The sequence below is a fragment of the Hemitrygon akajei genome, chromosome 18 (assembly GCF_048418815.1).
Source record: "Hemitrygon akajei chromosome 18, sHemAka1.3, whole genome shotgun sequence".
Classification (NCBI taxonomy): Eukaryota; Metazoa; Chordata; class Chondrichthyes; order Myliobatiformes; family Dasyatidae; genus Hemitrygon; species Hemitrygon akajei.
In genome coordinates this window covers 24,372,855-24,394,154 of record NC_133141.1, presented here as the reverse complement: position 1 = coordinate 24,394,154, position 21,300 = coordinate 24,372,855, and the positions used below count along the sequence as shown (strand labels likewise).

General features: G+C 45.8%; 1 protein-coding gene across 4 annotated transcripts in view; it reads left to right on the top strand.

Annotated features, from left to right (window-relative positions):
• stac3 (SH3 and cysteine rich domain 3) overlaps positions 1–21,300 on the top strand; it is a 62,932-nt gene that overhangs the window by 12,228 nt on the left and 29,404 nt on the right. For all 4 annotated transcript variants that reach the window (XM_073071099.1, XM_073071097.1, XM_073071100.1 and 1 more), the window contains one exon: positions 15,895–16,168. In XM_073071099.1, the coding sequence (XP_072927200.1) occupies positions 15,895–16,168 (274 nt within the window). The remainder of the gene's footprint in view (positions 1–15,894; positions 16,169–21,300) is intronic.

The following is a 21,300-nucleotide window of genomic DNA, read 5'->3' as shown; positions in this document are numbered from 1 at the left end:
TTATGAGTGACTGCATCTTGTGCTGGCTGGGAGAGATCAAGCCCTTGAAGACTCTCGAGACCTAAAGGTACTCAAGTTATGAGTTGGTATGGGGCATGTCCTCTAGAATTAGAGATGGGAAACATGGCTGCCCAATTGGTATTGTGCTATTGAACTGTCAGATGTGGAATTGGAACTTAAATTGGTTTATTATCGTCACGGGTACTGAGATAGTGAAAAGCTTATCGTGCATACTGTCCATACAGATCAAATCCTTACCCAGTGCATTGAGTTAGAACAAGGTCAAACAATAACAGAATGCAGAGAAAGTGCAGGTGCAAGGTCATAACAAGGTAGATTGTGAGGTCAAGAGTCCCATCTTATCGTACTAGGGAACTGGTCAAGTGTCATACCAGTGGGGTAGAAGCCGTCCTTGAGCCTGGTGGTATTTTCGGACTTTTGTATCTTCTGTCTGATGAAAGAGGGGAGAAGAGAGATTTACCAGGGTGGCGGGGGGGGGGGGGGGGGGCTTTGATTTTGCTGGATATTTTACCAAGGCAGCAAGAAGTATAGACAGAGTCCCTGGAGGGGAGGCTGATTTTCTTGATGTGCTGACCTGTGTCCACAATTCTCTGCAGTTTCTTGCAATCACATGCAGAGCAATTGCTATACCAATCCACGATACATCCAGTTAGAATGATTTGTACAGTGCATTGATAAAAATTGCTAAGGGTTGATGGGGACGTGCCAGATTTCTTTAGCCAACTGAGGACGTATAGGCACTGGCATGCGTTCTTGGCGGTGGTGCCTAAATGGTTGGACCAGGACAGGCTGTTGTTGATGTTCACACCTAGAAGCTTGAAGCTCATCTCAGCACCATTGATGCAGACAGGAGCATTGGCACCATGCACGCGCCCTCCCCCCCCCCCCACCCCACCCGCTTCCTGAAGTCAATGACCATTCTTTGTTGACATTGAGGGAAAGGTTGTTGTTATAACACCATGTCACTAAGCTCTCTGTCTCCTTTCTTTACTGTGACTCATCGTAGTTTGACATACAACCCACTGCGGTGGTATCATCGGCAAACCTGTACACAGAGTTAGAGCAGGCTCTGGGCCCCGCAGGCAGTTGATTAGGGGGCTGAGAGTGCAACTTTGTGGTGCATCGGTTTCGAGAATAATCATGCCGGAGGTGTTATTGCCTGTCCTCGCTGGTTGTGGTCTGTTGGTCAGGAAGTTAGAGATGCAGAGGGTGGCGTTGGCCCCCAGGGTCTGGAGTTCGGTGATAAATTTCCTTGAGATTCTAGTGTTGAAAGTGGAGCTGTATTTAATAAACATTAGTCTGATGGAGAGTTCAGAGATGAGTGTAGGGCATCTGCTTTAGAGCTGTTTCAGTGGGCTGAGGTTGTTTGGAAGGCTGAAGTTAATACACTGACCAGCCTCTCTAAGCACTTCATAACGGTAGATGTCAGAGCCACCAATCATTAGTCATTAAGGCATGTTACCTTGTTTTTCATTGGACAATAGTCATCTACTTAAGGCAGATGGGAACTACAGGGAGAGGTTATACATCTTTAGAGTTAGAAGTGTAATGTTTAAATTTTCACATGTTCAACAATACCATGACTGGGGAAATCTCTGCTTAACGAAGTGTGTTGCATAACCTCGTCTGTAAAATGTGTACATTGGTCAGAAATAGCATCGGTATACCCCAACGGGTAAAAATCTGGGTCACCAAAATTTGTGCTGTAACTTTAGCTGTGTTGATTCTTGTGGGAAAACTTTAACCCATTTAAGAAAGGTATCCACCAAAATTGGTATATATTCGCTATACCAATATATAGCACCTCCCTTTGCAATGTGGTGTCCAGCATTATCAATCCACTCACCCAGATTGTATTTTGCCATTCACATGCTGAACTTCAAGCACATTATGCTTTGCCTTCTGGCTGTTTATTTGCATTTGATAAGACAAACATGGCGAGTAGCAACATCTTAGCAGCATTCTGCGTGCCGCAGTCCCCGAAGAGATGGATTGGACAGAGAGAGAGAGTTCAGAAGAAGTGAGTGGGGCAGTCAGGACATTCTGCACGCTTCTGTTCCCGAGGAGATGCTGTATTATGCTAAGTTTGGCATTTGGCAGGGGGCAATAAACAGAAGTTAGGTTTAAGTGGAGGAGTCATTGTTAGAGTGGGGAGTTCAGGCTTTGGCTCATAGAGGGTTCAGCAAGTAGAGGCAGGGGCTGTAGGTAGATATTTTTGTTCAATTCTTTCTTTCTTTTTGCACTATTAGAGCAGTGGGGATGCCAGGCAGGATAGTGGAATGCTCTTATTCCGGGGTGTGGCCCTGATGACTACTCCTGCGAGGAGTGCATCCAGCTGCAGCTTCTTTCAGACCGCGTTAAGGAATTGGAACTGGAGCTCGGTGAGCTCCGGATCATCGGGGGGTGGGGGTGGGGGGCTGAGGGGTTGATTTACAGGACACACAGGGAGGTAGTTACACCCAACGTGCAGGATACAGGTAACTGGGTGACCGTCAGGAGGGGGAAAGGGGAGAGGCAGCCAGTGCAGCCTATCCCTGTATACGTTCTTCTCGGCAGCAGGTATACCCCTTTGGACACTATTGGAAGGGTTGACCTGGCAGAGGAATGCCACAGTGGTCAGGCCTCTGGCTCTGTGGCTCAGAAGGGAAGGGGTGGGGTAAGAAGCGGACTGCGGTGGTGATAGGGGATTCCATAGTTACAGGAGCAGGTAGGAGATTCTGTGGACGTGAAAGAGACACGCGGGTGGTACGTAGCCTCCCAAGTGCCAGGGTCAGGGATGTCCACGGCATTCTAAAGGGGGAGCGTGAGCAACTGGAAGTTGAGGTACATAAATGGTACCAACAACATAGGTAGAAGGAAGGAGATCCTGAAGAGAGAATTAGAGTTGGTTAGAAAATTGAAGAGCAGAACTTCCAGGTTAGTAATCTCTGGATTACTGGCTGTGCCACACACCAGTGAGGGTAGGAATAGGATGACTTGGAAATGAATGACTGGCCTAGGAACTGATGGAGGGGGCAGGGTTTCAGATTTCTGGATCATTGGGATCTTTTCTGGGAAAGGTAAGATCTGTACAAAAAGGACGGGTTACACCTGAACCCAAGGAGAACCAATATCCTTGCAGGCAGGTTTGCTAGAGCTTTTGGGGCGGGTTTAAACTAATTTGACAGGGGGGTGTGAACCAGAGTGACAGGGCTGAGGATGGGGCAGTTGTTGTAGAAGTAGATGCAGTGTGCAATGAGACTGAGGAAGGAAAAGCTGATGGCAGAGCAAGATTGCAGTCAGTGGATGAGTTGAAAGGTAACATGGAAGCAAAAATCAAAAAGGGTGATGAATACAGGGCTGAAGGTGTTATATTTGAAAGCACGCAGTGTATGGAATAAAGTAGATGACCTTGTAGCGCAGTTAGAAATTGGCAAGTATGATGTGGGCATCACTGAGTTGTGGCTGAAAGAAGATCATAGTTGGGGCTTAACATCCACATTGTATCGAAAAGACAGGCTGGAAGGCAGAGGGGGTGGGCGGCTCTACTGGTAAAAAATGAAATCAAAGCCTTAGAAAGAGGTGACATTGATGTAGAGTTCTTGAGGGTAGAATTAAGAAACCGCAAGGGTAAAAAGACCCTGATGGGAGTTGTACACAGGCCTCTGAACAGTTGCCAGGATGTGGGCTACAAATTACAACGGGAGACAGAAAAGGCATGTAAAAAGGGCAATGTTACAATAGTAATGGGGGATTTTAATACACAGGTAGATCGGGAAAAATCAGATTGGTGCTGGATCCCAAGAGAAGAAATTTGTAGAATGCCTATGAGATGGCTTTTTAGATTAGCTTGGTTGAGCCAATTATGAATTTGGTGCCGTGTAATTAAACAAATGTGATTATGGAGCTTAAGGTAAAGGAACCCTTTGGAGACTGTGAGCATAATATGATAGCATTCACCCTGCAGTTTGAGGGGGAGAAGCTAAAGTCAGATGGATCAGTATCACAGTGGCATCAAGGAAATTACAAAGGCATGAGAAGAGCTGGCCATATTTTATTTAAAGGGCACACTAGCAGAGATGATGGCAGAACAGCAATGGCTGGAGTTACTGGGAGATACACCCAAAGATGAAGTATTATCAGCGGAGGATGAGGGAACTGAGGCTGACAAGAGAAGTCAAAGACAGCATAAAAGTGACAGAGAGGACATGATATAGCCATCATTAGTGGGAAGGAAGAGGATTGGGAGACTTTCAAAAACCAAAAGAAGGCAACTAAAAAAGAGAGAGAAAAAAATGAAATATGAAGGTAAGCTAGCCAATAATATGAGAGAGGATACAAAAAGCCTTTTCAGATATTTAAAGAATAAAAGAGATGATAGTGGATATCGAACCTCTGGAAAATTACTCTGGAGAGGTAGTAATAGGAGACAAAGAAATGGCAGAGAAAATTAATTAAGTATTTTGTGTCAGCCTTCACTGTGGAAGACAGTAGCAGAATGCCAGAAATGCGAGAGTATCGGGGGCAGAAGTGAGTGTTGTTACTATTATTAAGGAAAAGGTGCTTGGGAAGCTGAAAAGTCTGAAGGTAGAGAAGTCACCTGGACCAGATGGACTACACCCCAGGGTTCTGAAAGAGGTGGCTGAAGAGATTGTGGAGGCATTAGTAATGATCTTTCAAGAATCACTATATTCTGGAATTGTTCCTGAGGACTGGTAAATTGCAAACGTCACTCCACTCTTTAAGGGAGGGATGCTGAAGTTAGCATTCATTTTGAGAGGATTCGAACATAAAAGCAAGGATGTAATGTTGAAGCTTTATAAGGCACTGGTGAGGCCTCACTTGGAGTATTGTGAGCAGTTTTGGGCACCTTATCTCAGAAAGGATGTGCTGACCTTGCAGAGGGTTCAAAGGAGGTTCACGAAAATGATTCCAGGATTGAAAGGCTCATCATCTGAGGAGTGTTTAATGGCTCTGGGCCTGTACTCACTGGAATTCAGAAGAACGAGGGGGGATCTCATTGAAACCTATCGAATGTTGAAAGACCTTGATAAAGTGGATGTGGAGAGAATGTTTCCTGTGGTAGGGGAAGGCAGAACCTCAGACTACAGGGACGTCCATTTGGAACAGAGATGACGAGGAATTACTTTAGTCAGAGAGTGGTGATTCAGTGGGATTTGTTGCCCCAGGTGGCTGTGGAGACCAGGTCATTGGGTACATTTAAAGCAGAGGTTGATCAATTCTTGATTAGTCAGGGCATGAAGAGATACAGGGAGAAGGCGGGTGATTGGGGCTGAGAGGGAAAATGGATCAGCCATGATTGAATGGTGGAGCAGACTTGGTGGGCCAGATGGCCTAATTCTGCTTCTATATATCTTATGGTCTAAAGGGGAATTTTTGACAAGTAAGCCTGATTTCAGTGGTTGGAAAGATGTTGAAGTTCATTATTAAGGGTGTTGTTTCAGGGTACTTTGAGGCACGTGATAAAATAGGCCAAGGTCAGCATGGTTTCTTTAAGTGGCAATCTTGCCTGACAAATCTGTTGGAATTCTTTGAGGAAGTAACAGGCAGGATGGACAAAGGAGAGTCAGTGGATGATGTTTCTTTGGATTTTCAGAAGGCCTTTGACAAGTTGCTATTGATGCTGCTGCTTAACAAAATTAGAGCCCATGGTATGGGAAAAGTTATAGCATGGATAGAAGATTGGCTGACTGGCAGGAGGCAAAGAGTGAGAATAAAGGGAGCCTTTTCTGGTTGGCTGCCAGTGACTAGTGGTGTTCCGCAGGAGTCGGTGTTGGGACCATTTATTTTCACATTATACATCAATGATTTCGATGACAGAATTGATGGCTTTGCAGCCAAGTTAGAGGATGATATGAAGATAGGTGGAAGAGCAGGTAGTGCTGAGGAAGCAGGCTATCTGCAGAAGGACTTAGATTGGGGGAATGGGCAAAGAAGTGGCAGATGGAATATAATGTAGGGAAGTACATGGTCACACACTTTGGCAGAAGGAATAAAGGTGTGGACTATTTTGTAAATGTGGAGAAAATGGAAAAATCTGAGGTGCAAAGGGACTTGGGAGTCCTCATGCAGGATTCTGTAATGGTTAACTGGCAGGTGTTGTCAGTGGTGAGGAAGACAAATGCAATGTTAACATTCATTTTGAGTGGACTAGAATACAAAAGCAAGGATGTAATGCTGAGGTTTTATAAGGCACTGGTCAGACTGCACGAAGTATTGTGAGCAGATTTGGGCCCCTTATCCAAGAAAGGATGTGCTGGCATTCGAGAGGGCCCAGAGGAGGTTCACGAGAATGATCCCAGAAATGAGAGCGTTACATATGAGGAGTGTTTGACGGCTCTGGGCCTGTACTTGCTGGAGTTTAGAAGAATGAGGGAGGGGGGATCTCATTGAAACCTATTGAATATTGAAAGGTCTGGATACAGTGGATGTGGAGAAGATGTTTCTTATAGTGGGGGCCACAGAACTGGGGGACATCCACTTAGAACAGCGACAAGGAGGAATTTCTTTAGTCAGAGGGTGGTGAATCTGTGGAATTTTTTGCCACAAGTGGCTGTGCAGGCTAAGTCATTGGGTATATTTAAGGCAGCGGTTGATAGGTGTTAAACATTACAGGAACAAGTCAGAATGGAGTTGAGGGGGAAATGGATCAGCCATGATGCAATGGCACAGCAGACTCGATGGGCCGAATGTTCTAATTCTGCTCCTAGGTCTTATGGTCTTGTCCATCTTGGAAAGATTTGGAAGCTGTTGTTGGAGTAGCCTAGGTGAGTAACTATAGTGCATTTTGTATAAAGTACAAGGTTCAGAGACAAGAAATCTTGTGCAACACACACAAAATGCTAGAGGAAGTCAGCAGGTCAAGCAGCATCTATGGAGAGAAACAGTCAACGTTTCGGGCTGAGACCCTTCAGCAGGATTCAAATTGCAGACATTGTGCACCACAGATGGAAAGGTGTGAATGTATCAAGGAGACTGTTCTTGTGTGGCTCGTCCAGTTACGGATCTGGTTAGTTCGGCCTGTGTTCAGTGCCAGGGACAGCTGGCGGCAGATGTCTGAAACGACAGTGGCACGGATGTTATTTGCAAAAAAGGAGGAAGGAAGGATATCCATTCCTGGCATTGGGAGCATTCTCAACTAATGCAATGGACAAAACTATTTTGTTAAAATTAATTTTACAACCTGTGTGGATGACAGCTCCAAATAAATGGTGCTGATTCTGTATGTTGTAGATAGGAAAGAAAAGCACATTAATCATTTAACAAAAATCCAAAAGTGTTTTACAGCCATGTCACAAAATATTTTGCGGGAAAATGCAGGGGAGAATGAATGGCTTGGCGTAGGGAGGTGCTCTCTGGCAGTGCAGTGGGCGAAGTTTCAGCTTGTCAAGAAAGGAACTGGAGTATCATATCAAAATGAATAATTTGCAGGGATCAGAGAAGAACAAATGGGATACAGATTTCAAACAGGAGGCATGTTTATCACAACGATAAATTCAATGAACCTCCTGAATAGTGAAGAGCTCTGTCACTGGATGAAGTTATGTGGATGAGTTTTAGTGAAAAACACACTGTTAGAAGAGCTTCACAAATCCACAGCTGTTAATGGACACACACAGTGTAAGAATGAGTGAAAACCCACTCTGCCGCATACACACTGTCAATGTAAGAGTGTGTTACAACACTGTCACGTACACACTGCGTAAGAATGTGTTATAACCCTCTGTCACACACACACTTAGTGTAAGAATGTGTTACAACACGGTCTCTGTCTCACACACGCTCAGTGTGTCAGTACCTCCAGTTGAACTTTGTCTTTTTGTGTGTTTTCCCCCTAGCCGTCAGTCTGTGGTTTTGTATTGCCACGTGCTCTTGTTTTTTTTCATGCCCCATGTGCTCCTGTCCCCGCTCCTGCTCTACTCCGGCCCCTGTATCACTGAGTGCTCCGTCTCTCATCTGTTTCTCATTATTACCTGTGTTGCTGCCATCTGTGTCTCATTGTGCTCCACCTATCATCTGCCTCTCTGTTGATTGCTCAGTGTATTTCAGTCCTGTGTTTTCACCTGTTTGTTGCCAGATTGTGCCAGTGAATTTTCCTGAGGCTTTCTGTACTCTGTCCATCCGAACATTGACTCTGCCTGTTTCCCAATTCTGGATTTTGGATTTCTCTGGATGTTTTGATCTCCGCCTGAACTTTGATGCTGACTTTGTTTGCACCTTGGAACTTGTTACTCAATAAATATCACAGTGTGCACAGCACTTGGTCTGCGATTGGGTTCCTGCTTCAGCACCGTGACACCGTGTAAGAATGTGTTATAACACTCTCTCTGTCACACACCATGTCAGAATGTGTTTAACACACTCTGTCACATGAACACACACACACTCACTCAGTGTATGAATATGTTATAACACTCTCACAAACACACTCAGTGTAATAATGTGTTGTAACACTCTCTCTGCCACACACACACTCAATGTAAGAATGTGTTATAACACTCTCTCTGTCACACACACACTCAGTGTAAGAATGTGTTATAACAGTTCTTGTCACACACACAGTGTAAAAATGTGTTATAATCCTCTGTCACACACGCACACTCAATGTAACAAGGTGTTACAACACTATTACACACATGTACACAGACAAAGACTCAGTGTAACAATGTGTTATAGCCCCCTCTCTGTCTCTCACACACACACACAGTGTAAAAATGTGTTATAACTCTCACACACACTCAGTGTAAGAGTGTGCTATAACCCTCTCTCTGTCACACACACTGTCAGACCCTATTATAACACTGTCACACAGACACACTCAGTGTAAGAATGTGTTATAACACACTCTCTGTTGCACACACACACAGTGTAAGAATGTGTTATGACTCTGTCTGTCTCATACACTCAGTGTCGAAATATGTTATAACACTCCGTTGCACCCATACTCTGTGTTATAACTGTGTTATGACTCCACCTTCAGGGAACATTGTCCTTGAGCACCAAGGTCCACAACCCAAGGCCCAACCACTCACAGTTGAAGTGGTACCTTGATCCGAGGTTCCTCAACACGACTGTCATGAACCTGCACAACAAGCTGGATGAACTCAGCAAGTCGGGCAGCATCCGTGGAAATGAGCAGTCAACGTTTCGGGCCGAGACCCTTCGTCAGGACTGAAGAAAGCGGGGGCAGGGGGCCCATAAAGAAGGTGGGGGAAGGGTGGAAAACCAATCAGAGGAAAGATCAAGGGGTGGGGGAGGGGATAGGCAGGAGAGGTGAAGAAGGAATGTAAGGGGAAAGCACTAAGGGTAGTAGAAGGAGGTGGAATCATAAGAGGTGATAGGCAGCTAGAAGAGGAGACAGAGTGAAAGTGGGATGGGGGAAGGGAGAGGGAGGGAATTACCGGAAGTTGGATAATTTGATGTTCATACCAAGGGGCTGGAGACTACTCAGACGGTATATGAGGTGTTGCTCCTCCAGCCTGAGTTTGGCCTCATGATGGCAGTAGAGGAGGCCATGTATGGACATATCCGAATGGGAATGTGAAGCAGAGTTGAAGAGGGTGGCAACCGGGAGATCCTCTCTGTTGTGGGGGAACGGAGCAGAGGTACTTGATGAAGCGGTCCCCCAATCTGCGTCGGGTCTCACCGATGTAGAGGAGGCCACACCGGGAGCACCGGATGCAATAGATGACCCCAACAGACTCACAAGTGAAGTGTTGCCTCACCTGGAAGGACTGTTTGGGGCTCTGAATGGTGGTAAGAGATGAGGTGTAGGGACAGGTGTAGCACTTATGCTTTCAGGGGTAAGTACCAGGTGGGAGATCTGTGGGGAGGGACGTGTGGACCAGGCAGTTGCGGAAGGAATGATCCCTGTGAAAAGTGGAGAGGGGTAGAGAGGGAAAGATGTCCTTAGTGGTGGGGTCCTGTTGAAGGTGGCAGAAGTTGCGGAGGATAATATGCTGGATCCGGAGGCTGGTGGGGTGGTAGGTGAGGACAAGGGGAACATGGTCCCTGTTGACTGCTCATTTCCACGGATGCTGCCCGACCTGCTGAGTTCCTCCAGCGTGTTGTACGTGTTGCTTTGACCACAGCGTCTGCAGGGTACTTTGTGTCATGAACCCAGCAGCTTGCTGAAAGGACGTTGAGCTTCTTGGGTTTCTGAGCACCTGAATTTACTAATCAAGGTCTTCATTGGAGTGATTCAGCCCCTTGTTTTTGGTTAATCTTGTCAACTTGATAGAGGTGGTCACGTGCTTTTGGCGCTCTGTGAGTATTTAAAGCAGTGCCTGAGGTTTGGACATTATGTCGTGGTGTCGCTCCTCTGGGGCTCTACTGGTATTCTCACTGTGGCCGGAGAGGGTAAGTTACCTCGTGGTGACGCTTAGTCACTCCTCCGAGACTCTGATTCTGATGTTTAATCTCTTGTTTCCGCCTTGTCCAGGACATCCTGCTGTTCCTCCACACTTGGGTCCAGTCCTTTGAGGGTGCATCATGACACACACTCACTGTTGGACTGTTATAACACTCTGTTACACACACGCACACTCACGCACGCACGCACACACACACACACACTCTGTTAGGTGGTTTTAACACTCTGTTAAACACACACTCACTGTTGGACTGTTGTAATACTCTCTGTTACACACACACTCACTGTTATAACACTTTGTTACACACACATTCGGTGCAGGATTCTGCTATAACACTCTGAGGAGAGCAAGGGACAAAATGAGTCTGCCTGATGATCAGCGTGGTCATCTGAAATAGTTGGGGGGGATTTTACAAGGATTTTTTGCATCTGTATTTATTGGAAAATGGGCACATTCTATAGAATGAGGCACTACAGTCATGAACTGTATCCATATTACAGAAGAGTAGGCGTTTGCAGTCTGCAGGAAAACTCGGGTGGATATGACCCCAGGATTTGATGAAGCGTTCCCTCAGACCTTGTGGCAGGCTAGTGTAGAAATTGCAGGGGCCCTGGCAGAGGTATGTAAAAAGTTCCTAGCCACGGGTGAGATGCTGAAGGTCTGGAAAATAGCTAATGTTTTTCCATTATTTAAGAAAGGCTCTAAGAATAAACTGGGAAATTATAAGCCAGTGAGCTTGACGTCAGTAATGGGTAAATTATTTAAAGGTACTCTAAGGGACAGGATATATAAACATTTGGATATACAGGGCCTTATTAGGGATAGTAATATGGCTTTGTACGTGGTAGGTCCTGTCTAACCAACCTTATAGAGTTTTTCGAGGAGGTAACCAGAAAAGGTGATGAAGGCAAGGCAGCAAATGTTGCCTACATGAGCTTTAACAAGGCATTTGACAGTGTCCTGCATGAGAGTCTAGTCACTTGGCATTCCAGATGAAGTAAATTGGATTCAACATTGGTTTAGCACAGGGGTCCCCAACCTTTTCTATGCCATAGACCCTTACCATTAACCAAGGGGTCTACGGACCCCAGGCTGAGAACCCCTGGTTTAGCGGGAGAAGCCAGAAAGTGGTCGATGCTCACCTCTCTGGAGGACTGGGACTAGTGTTGTGCCTCAGGGATCAGTGCTGGGTCCATTGTTGTTTGTCATCTGTATCAATGAGTTGGATAACAATGTGCTAAACTGGAATGACTCCAGGACTGGAGGTGAAGTGGATAGTGAGGAAGGCTATCAAAGCTTGCACTGGGAAAAATGGGCTGAAAAGTGGCAGATGGAATTTAATGCAGACACGTGTGTGGTGATGCCCTTTGAAAGGACAAACCAGGGTAAAATGTACACAGTGAATGGTAGAGCATTGAGGAATGAGGTAGATCAAAGGCATCTGGGAATACAGATCTATAATTGCTTGGAAGTGGCATCAGATGTTGATAGGTTCGTAAAGAGCTTTTTGCGCATTGCCCATCATAAATCAAAGTATTGGTACAGGAGTTGGGATGTTATGTTGAAGTTGTATAATTTGGAGTATTGTGTGTAGTTCTGGTCACTTACCTACAGGAAGGATATCAATGAGATTGAAAGAGTACAGAGAAGCTTTACAAGGATATTGACAGGACTTAGGACCCGAGTTTTATGGAAAAGTTGAATAGGTTGAATTTCCTGGTCGCCACCCATTCCCATGTTGACCTGTCGGTCCCTGGCCTCCTCTTCTGCAATGAAGAGGCCATTATCAGGTTGGAGGGGCAATACCTCATATGCCATCTGGGTAACCTCAAAGCCTGATGGCATGAACAATTCATCAGTCTCCCAGTAATTTCTTCCCCCCCCCCCCCCCCCCCACAACCACTTTACTCTTTGTCCATTCCCCATTCTGGTTCCACTCTCACCCCTTCTCCTCACCTGCCTATCACCTCCTTCTGGTTCCCCACCGACCTTCCCTTTCTTCCATGGTCCACTGTCTTCTCCTATCAGATTCCTCCTTCTTCAATCCTTCTCCTTTTCCACCAATCCCCTCCCAGCTTCTTACTTCATCTCCCATCCCCAACCCATCCACCTTCGCCCTCACCTGGTCTCACCTATGTCCTCCTTCCCCTCCCCCTACCTTCTTATTCTGGCTTCTTCCCCCTTCCTTTCCAGTCCTGATGAAGGGTTTCAGCCCAAAACTTCGACCGGTTATTCCTCTCCATGGATGCTGCCTGACCTGAGTTCCTCCAGCATTTTGTGTGTGTTGCCCAGCCTGTCCAGACTCTCTTCGTAACTAAAGTCCTCTAACACAGATAACATCCTTGGCAGTCTCCTCTGTACCACCACACCTTTCCAGTCAAAGAGGATGGTTCAAAATCCCAGGGATGCATTTTTAAGAAGGTTGTTTTGACAATTTGCATCACCTCACAATGTTGCTCTCGGGTGAAGGACAAGCAGCCCAGAGCAACATTGGAATGAGAGTAGGAGAGCTGTCCAGGATGGTACTCACCCCCTCATCGAAGACCAGTGGAGGAAACTATCTCTTAATTATAACACTGCTGTTTGTGGGAGCTTACTGTGCACAACCCCTCATTACAAAGGTGCCTGCAACTACCTCATAGGCTGTAAAACAAGTTGGTAAATGCTGAGTTTGCTGTAGAAATGGAGGTTTTTCACACCTCGATTGAGAGTCACGTGTTTTCTGCAGTGGGTGCAACAGCCCTGTGTGCATTGAACCAGGCGCACCAGGTAGAGCTGTCGTCTCACAGCTCCAGAAACCCTGGTTCAATCCTGGTGCTGTCCCTGTGGAGTTTGCACGGTCTTCCTGTGGCTGCATGGCTTTCACCAGGGTGTTTTGGTTTCTTCCCACATCCCAAAGACGTGGGGTCAATGGGTTAATTGGCTGCTGGAAATTGTCCCTATTGTGTGGGTGAGGGTTAGAATCTGGGAGGAGTTGATGGGATTGTGGGTTGATGGGAATGCTCTTAGGATGGCATAGACTCAATGGGCTGAATGGCCTCCTATGTTGCAATGAAAAATAAGGGAGGAGGAGTGCAGCAAAATAACCAAGCTCAGATTTAGGCTTATGCCTCCCACTGTGTCTTGGGGCTGACGTCTACGCAATGCCATCCCAGATTAATTCTCCTCCCACAACTGATCGAAGATTTAACCTCAAGAGGTACAACTAGAAAATGCTGGAAAGATTCAGCAGGTCTGGCAGCATCTATGGAGAGAGAAACAGTTAATGTTTCCAGTGAAGGTCTTTCCAGAGAAGACAAGTTAGTTTTAATCTGTAGAGATACAGGAGACGGAGGGGGATGGATGGGAGAAAAGGTGAGGCAAGGGTTAACCAGGCCATTCCCATTTTTTGTGGATCCATTTGAGAGAGAGAGAGAGAGAGAGAGAGAGCAAGCAAGAGGAAGAGAGGGAGCATGAGAGACAGAAGAGAGAAAGTCAATGAAAGAGAGAGGGAGTGAGGAACAAGAGAAAGATACAAAGAAAGCAAGAAATTCAAGGAAAGCTGTGAGAAGCAGGGCAGAGCTCCTGCTGAAACCACATGGAGGCTGTTGGAACTGCTCAGCTGATCAGGCAATGTCTATTGAGAGAGAAACAGGGTTAGTGTTGCAGAGGGGCAGCCTACAATAAAACTGGTCACTTCTGATTCAGGCAAAGAAGCAATCTACCTTAAAAAGTTGAATATGATATCGAATCTGGAAGGGTGCAATTTTTTGATTTTCATGAAGCTAACTCAATGTAATTAACATAATGTAACTATTACATAGGATGTTTAGTGTCATCACCAAAAGAACAGCAGTGGTTCAAGGAAGCCATTCACCACTGTCTTCTCAAGCAAACTTGAGAATGGGCGACAGATGAAGATTTTCTGAAAAGCTCTCCATTCAATCTAACAACCCAATCCTCCTACCTGTTGATCTCACTCTAAGCATATCCATAGGGATTCCTTCACGGGAATTGAGAGCTATGGGGAATTGTTACAGAAGAGGAGGATTTTATAAAGAGAGATTAGCTTTATTTGTCACATGCGCATTGAAACATCGAAACATATTGTGAAATGCATCATTTGCGTCAATGTCCAATAAAATTCAAGGATGTGCTGGGGGCTAGGTCACAAGGGTTGCCATTCCTCCAGTGTCACCATAGCATGCCTACAACTTATTAACCCCAACCCATATGTCTCTGGACCGCGGGAGGAATCCGGAGCACCCAGAGGAAGCCCACGTTGTCCCGGGGAGAACACACACACGGCAGCGGCAACTGGTGCTGTAACATGCTATAATACCGTGCTGCCCCTCGTTGAGACCTTGGGTAACTCAGCTGTTATCTGGAAAGGCATTGATACAATCCTAAAGGAGGCGCATCAGCAGCTCTACTTTGTTAGGAGCGTGTGGAGAGTTGGTATGTCACCAAAGACTTGCAAGTTTCTATAGATGTACCGTGGAGCATTCTGACTGGCTGCATCACAGGCTGGTACGGAGGCTCCGTTGCACAGGACCATAAGAGGACGCAGAGGGTTGTCGACTCAACCAGCTCCATCACAATCACAGCCCTCCCCATCATTGAGGACATCCTCAAGAGGCAGTGCCTCCAGAAAGCAGCATCTGTCACTAAGGACCTTCACTACTACCATCAGGTAGGAGGTACAGGAGCCTGAAGACACACACTCACCATTTCAAGAACAGCTTCTTCCCCTCTGTCAGATTTCTGAACACTACCTCGTTGTTCCCCTTTTCTGCACTATTTTAAAATTTTGCAATTTATCGTAGTTTTATGTCTTTTGATTTACTGTTGCTGCAAAGCAACACATTTCAAGTCATGTATGAGAGAGTGGTAGTAACCTAATTTCAACGGTACACCTGCAGAGGTTTATTGGAGTGCTGAGTGAGAGGCCGAGCCTCATTAACCCCATAAGGCAGATGCTGACGTGCCTTCCTTGTGATTTCATCAGTGTGCTGGGTCCAGATATTGGTAACACTGGCCTGAGGCTACCAATTTACTCTGTGTCACCTTTTGCAATGCACAGTTAGCTCATGCATCTCCCTGTGTAATAGGGAGATAAGACAAAGATGAGCTTTATTTGTTACATGTACATTGAAACACATACAGTAAAATGTGTCGTTTGCGTCAAATCAAATCAGCGAGGATTGTGCTGGGCAGCCCACAAGTATCGCCACACTTCTGGCAGCAAGATAACACGGCCGCAACTCACTAACCCTAACCGTACATCTCTGTATTGTGGGAGGAAACCCACACGGTCACAGGGAGAACATACAAACTCCTTACAGACAGCATCAGGAATCAAACTGCACCTTATAGTTGCCGCTAACCACTACGCTACCGTGTCATCCTAAATAAATGTTCAGTGTAAAGCTCCTGTGTGCAAGGGCACGCAGTGATAGTGTAGTAGGGCGCTGTATAACTTGGATATCCGTCGTTCTGACTCCTCATCTCTCTCCCTTAGATCCAGAAGCTGAAGTCACTTTTTCAGAAGAAACAGAAAGAAACCAGCAAAGAGGAAATCCTCCCGCAGCAGCCAAATGGCGAGATTGTGAACACAGGGGGAGGGGTGGTCTATTATTACTATGAGGAGGACGAAGACGAGGAGGACGAAGAGGACAAGGAGGAATTCCCCCCACCAGAACCTCCCAGGCCTGTTAATGACAAACCCCATAAGTTCAAAGACCATTACTTCAAGAAGCCAAAGTTCTGTGATGTGTGCGCACGCATGATTGTCCGTAAGTTATCTCTGTTATATCCTGGGAAACTGCAAACTGGTTTATTATTGCCACATGTATTAAGATCCAGTAAAATGCTTTTATTTACATGCCACTGATACAGATCATTCCATATATAGAGTGTTACAGTTACAGAGGAAGTGCAGTGCAGGTAGACAGCAAGGGGGAAGGGTCACAATGAGATAGATCGAGAGTTCACTTCTATCGTACAATCAATCCATCCTGGAGTCTGAAAACAGTGAGGTAGAAGCTGACCCTAAGCCTGGTGGTACACGTTCTCAGGCTTCAGCCTGAGGGGAGAGGGGAAAAGAAAGAATGACCAGGGTGGGAGGGGTCTTTGATTGTGTCAGCGATGCTGGCGTGTCACACAGTCACACAGCAGGGCAACAGCCCTTCAAGTTGGTCCCGAGCAGCCCACACCCATTTATACTAATCGTGCACTGGTCCCTTTTTATTCTTCCCAAAAATTTCCATCAACTCCACCCAGCTTCCACTCCTCACCTACGATTTACGGCATGTCCTTGGTTGTGAGAGGAAAGCGAAGCACCCAGGAGAAATCCACACGGTCACAGGGAGAATGTGTGAATTTCACTCAGACAACACCAAAGTTCAGGATTGGAGTTGTGAGGCAGTGGCTATACCCTCTCTACCACAGTGCCACCCATAAACAGACCACAGCGTGGCTTGCTTGTAACCTGAAACAATCTTTTTCAATATGCACCTTTTCCTGATTTTTTACTGAAAAATTCCAGGATTTTGGAATAATTCTCATTTGGTCCTGGGCAGGCAGCATTCTAAGTCCATGCTGTACAATGTGTTCTTCCACTCGGACATCCTGAAGGTTTACCCCGACAGCCATCATAAAGCGTGCCACTTACTCTGCGCCCCTCACCCCCAGGAAACATTTAACCTCTTGGTTGAACCCACTGCCGGGTTAGTCGGCTTCAAGTGGACTCTCTGGGAATTCCAGCAAAGAAATGGCAGATCAGCGCAAGTTACTAACTGGATGGTGTGTCCGGGTGTCCTGCTGATCTCCTGACAAAGGTGTAGAAAGCAATTTAGAAAATACATGAGGAAATTCCTGGTGACCCTTTCCATACAGTTACACAATCATTCAGTGAGTGTAAGTCATAATCCCACAGTTTTGAGCCAGTCATCACTCCTGCCTGGTCCCCCCCATATTGTTAGAAAAGACAATTGGCTGTCTAGTCTTCTCCCGCCTCCGCTCACTCCTGAGCCTCCCTGTTCTTCAGTTTTCTCTTCCATGTGTCCCAGCTTTTACCTCCTGCTCCCTTACTCCATCCCCATTAAACCAGTGATCACCCAATGTCCTCTTCTTGGCTCCCACCCATATGTCACCGGTTGGCACTGTAAGTCGTTCCTTTGCCTTGGGAATGGTCCCCACTCCTTCCTTCCCTTTCATCCCGTGGATCCCTTTGACACCATGACCTTGGGATTAAAGTTGGTTTATCATAGTCACATGTGTGGAGATATGGTGAAAACATTGCATGCCATCAATACAGATCATTTCACTACAGCCACGCACTGAGGTGGTACAAAGGAAAACAGAATGCAGAATAGAGTGTCACGGAGAAAGTGCAATGCAGGTGCAAAACCACAATGTGGTATATTGTGATCTTATCGTATTTAGGGACCATTCAAGAGTTTTACGACAGCAAGATAGATGCTATCCTTGATCCTTGGTGGTATGTTCTTTTAGGCTTTTGTATCTTCTAACCAATGGGAGGAGGAGAAGAGAGAATGTCTGGGATGGATGGGGTCATTGTTGTGTCTGAGAAACGCTGGTGATTAAAGGTGATGAGCTGAATAGAAGAAGAGATGGCCCCTAAACTCCACAAGGTGTTTAAGCATGTGTTGGATCTGCACATTAATTAAATTCATTGTAGGAGTCTCAGGCTGGTGATTATCCATTCTATTCCTGCTGTGATTATCGTTAATGACCTCCCATTTGATTTCTCTGATTCAGAAAGGAATGAATTTAAATTTCTGCATGTAGCAAATTGTTCTTAAAATCTAAAAACATCAGCTATACAGCATGGAAAAGGCAGTTAGGTCCAATCAATCCACGTCCGCATTTATTTGAGGTTTCTACCTTTTCTCTGGTTGCCTTCCCTTCCCTCTTCCCTCGTGTGTCCAACCTCTCTTCAAATGCAGTGGTGCAATTGCCCCAACTGCTCCTTGTTGGAGAGAGTTTCTCATTCTCAATGTTCTTCGTGTGAAGTGCAAAGAAGTAGGATTGTAGTAAGACTTCTTGACCCCCCCCCCCCCCCCCACAGCCCCCGGTGACCCTGTGATCTCAGTCTCTGAGGCCAATGTGAGAGCATCTTTCAGGAGAGTGAACTCACAGAAAGCATCTGTACCCAGCTGAGGACTGAAGACCTGTGCTAATCAACTGGCCTGAGAGTTTACTGACATCTTTAACCTCTTGCTTTAGGAGTCTGAGGTACCCACCTACTTCAAGCAGGCATCGATGTGCCTAAGAGGAACGTGATAACTTGCCTCAGTGACTGTTGTTTAGTAGAACTTAGATCCACTGTGATGAAGTTAGTCACGAAGCTTTCACTCAACTCTGACAGTGAAGATGAACAGGCTCAGGATTTAACACTATTTCCCCCTCAAAACTCATCACTAAGCTCCAAGACCTTGGCCTCAATTCTCACCACTCCCCCCCCTCCCCCATGCAACTGGATCCTCAATTTCCTCAGTGACGGACCCCAATTATTACAGATTGGCCACAGTATCTCCTCAACAATCACCATCAGAACAGGAGCACCACAAAGCTGTGTGTTTAGCCTGCCCTCCCTACTCACTTTCTTTTTGTGACTGTGAGGCTAAGCACCGTTCCAATGCCATATTTAAGTTTGCTGACGACACCACTGTTGCTGGCCAACTCATAGGCGGTGGTAATGGATTGGCAGATAGGAGGGAGATTGAAAATCTGATTAAGTGGTGCCACAAAAACAACCTCTTAATGAGCATCAGCAGAACTGAAAAGCTGATTCACGACTGCAGGCGGATTGGTCCATGAGCCAGTGCTCATTAGGGGATCTGAGGTGGAGGGAGTCAGTAGCTTTACATTTCTTGGCATTAATATATCAGAGGATGTGTCCTGGGCTCATCACATAATTGTCATCATAAAGCAGGCATAACTGTGCCTCTACTTTCTTAGAAGTTTGCACAGGTTCAGCATGTTACCAAAATTTTTGGCAATTTCCATAGATGCAAGTGGAGAGTATCTTGACTGGTTGTATTACAGCCTAGTGTGGAAAGGAAAAACCTACAGAAAGTGGTGGACACAGCCCAGTCCACCACAGGCAAAGCTCTCCCCACCACTGAGCACATTTACATGAAGCGCTACCTCAGGAAAGCAGCATCAGTCATCAAGGACCCCCATCATCCAGGCCACGCTCTCTTCTCATTACTACCATTGGGCAGAAGGTACAGGATCCTTAGGTCCCACACCACCAGGTACAGGAACAGTCATTAACCCTACAAGCATCAGGCTGCAGACTCACTTTCAAGAACTCTTTGCAACTCATGTTCTCAGTATTATTTTTATTTGCATAGCTTTTCTTCATTTTCATGTTGGTTGTTTGTCCGTCTTTGTCTGTTTTTTGTATTATTTTTGTAAAATTCTATTGTGTTTATTTTCCCTGCACGTACCTGCAAGAAAATGAACCTTAAGGTAATATATGGTAACATTTAAGTGCTTTGATATTAAATTTACTTTGAGCTATGAACTTTAAAGTGTACGAGATTATGAAAGTACACAGCTTCGCCCAGGGTCGAAGCATTAGGTGATGTGTATTTAAAGTGAGAGGGGTAAAGTTTGAAGGAAATGTGCAGAGTAAGTTTACACAGGGAGCAGTGGGTGCTTGGACCCCAGGGTGGTGGTGGAAACAAATACGTATGACGGAGGCACTTAAGAGACTTTTGGATAAGCACACGAATATGCAGGGAATAGAAGGACATGGACATTATGTAGGCAGAAGGGATTCGTTTAGTTAGGCATTTAATTCCTAGTTTAATTAATTTGGCACAACATTGTGGGCTGAAGGGCCTGTTCCTGTGCTGTACTCTTCTGTGTTCTATGATCATTGGGGAAGTTCCTTCTGAATTCTGGACTGGACTCCTTGGTGATTCTCCTTTACTGATGGCCTCTGCTTCTGCTCTTCCCTGCAACTGGAAGCATCCTCTCAATGGCCATCCACTCTATCAAAACCCCTTACAGGGTGACTCCTTGGCCTCCTTCCTTCCAGAGAAAGAGACCTAGTCTGCCCATCCTTTCTTGATCTGTAAACCCCCGTATTCCTGGTACCATCCTCATCAAACATTTCAAATCCTGCAGTTCTTCCAACTTTTTTTTTAAAATTTTTCCCTTTTTGTTGCATTTTTTGCATGCCGTTTAATTCTAAATCCTTTCATAAATTTCACTGATGAAGGAGGGAGAAATTTGTTCCTGTGGTCTACTGATGCCTCGGTTGCCTCAGTCCCTCCACTGTGTCTTTGCTATCTCATGCTCTCAACTATCTTAGTAGTGGTGATGCTGGGAAGGTCTAGCCATTGGCACCTACTGTAGGAGGTATCCCAGTTCATCTTTCTGCTGCACACTATTTCCCATTGTACACCAGCAGTTCGTCACTGTAGTTTTTGATGGTTGTACACGTTGCTCCAGCTCTCCTCCGCCTAACGTGGTTGGAGTACCCACCACCGGTTTGGTCATTCTTCCTGCTCAACAAGGCACCAGAGCCCTCACTGATGGAGATCAGCAGCCTAACTCCAATGTGCAGGCTGCCGTGACAACCGCTCTGGTTGGGTATGGAGCTTCCCGTAACTGGCTCTATCCAAAATGAGTCCTAATTTTTCAGCTGCACAGTGCAAGTGTTCAACTCTGGCTTGATATCAACAAAAATGTTCATCCCCATGCTCCCGTGATGCAATTGTGTGAGAGATGAATGCATATCATGTGCAGGATGAAATGGTCTTAAGTTTATCTGATAAGTATTTGAAGTCTCTTAAAATTCTAAAGCCCAGTTTTCTGCAGGTTCGGAGATACAGGAGATTCTATACATGTTTGAAATCTAACATACAAAATGCTGGAGGAACTATCA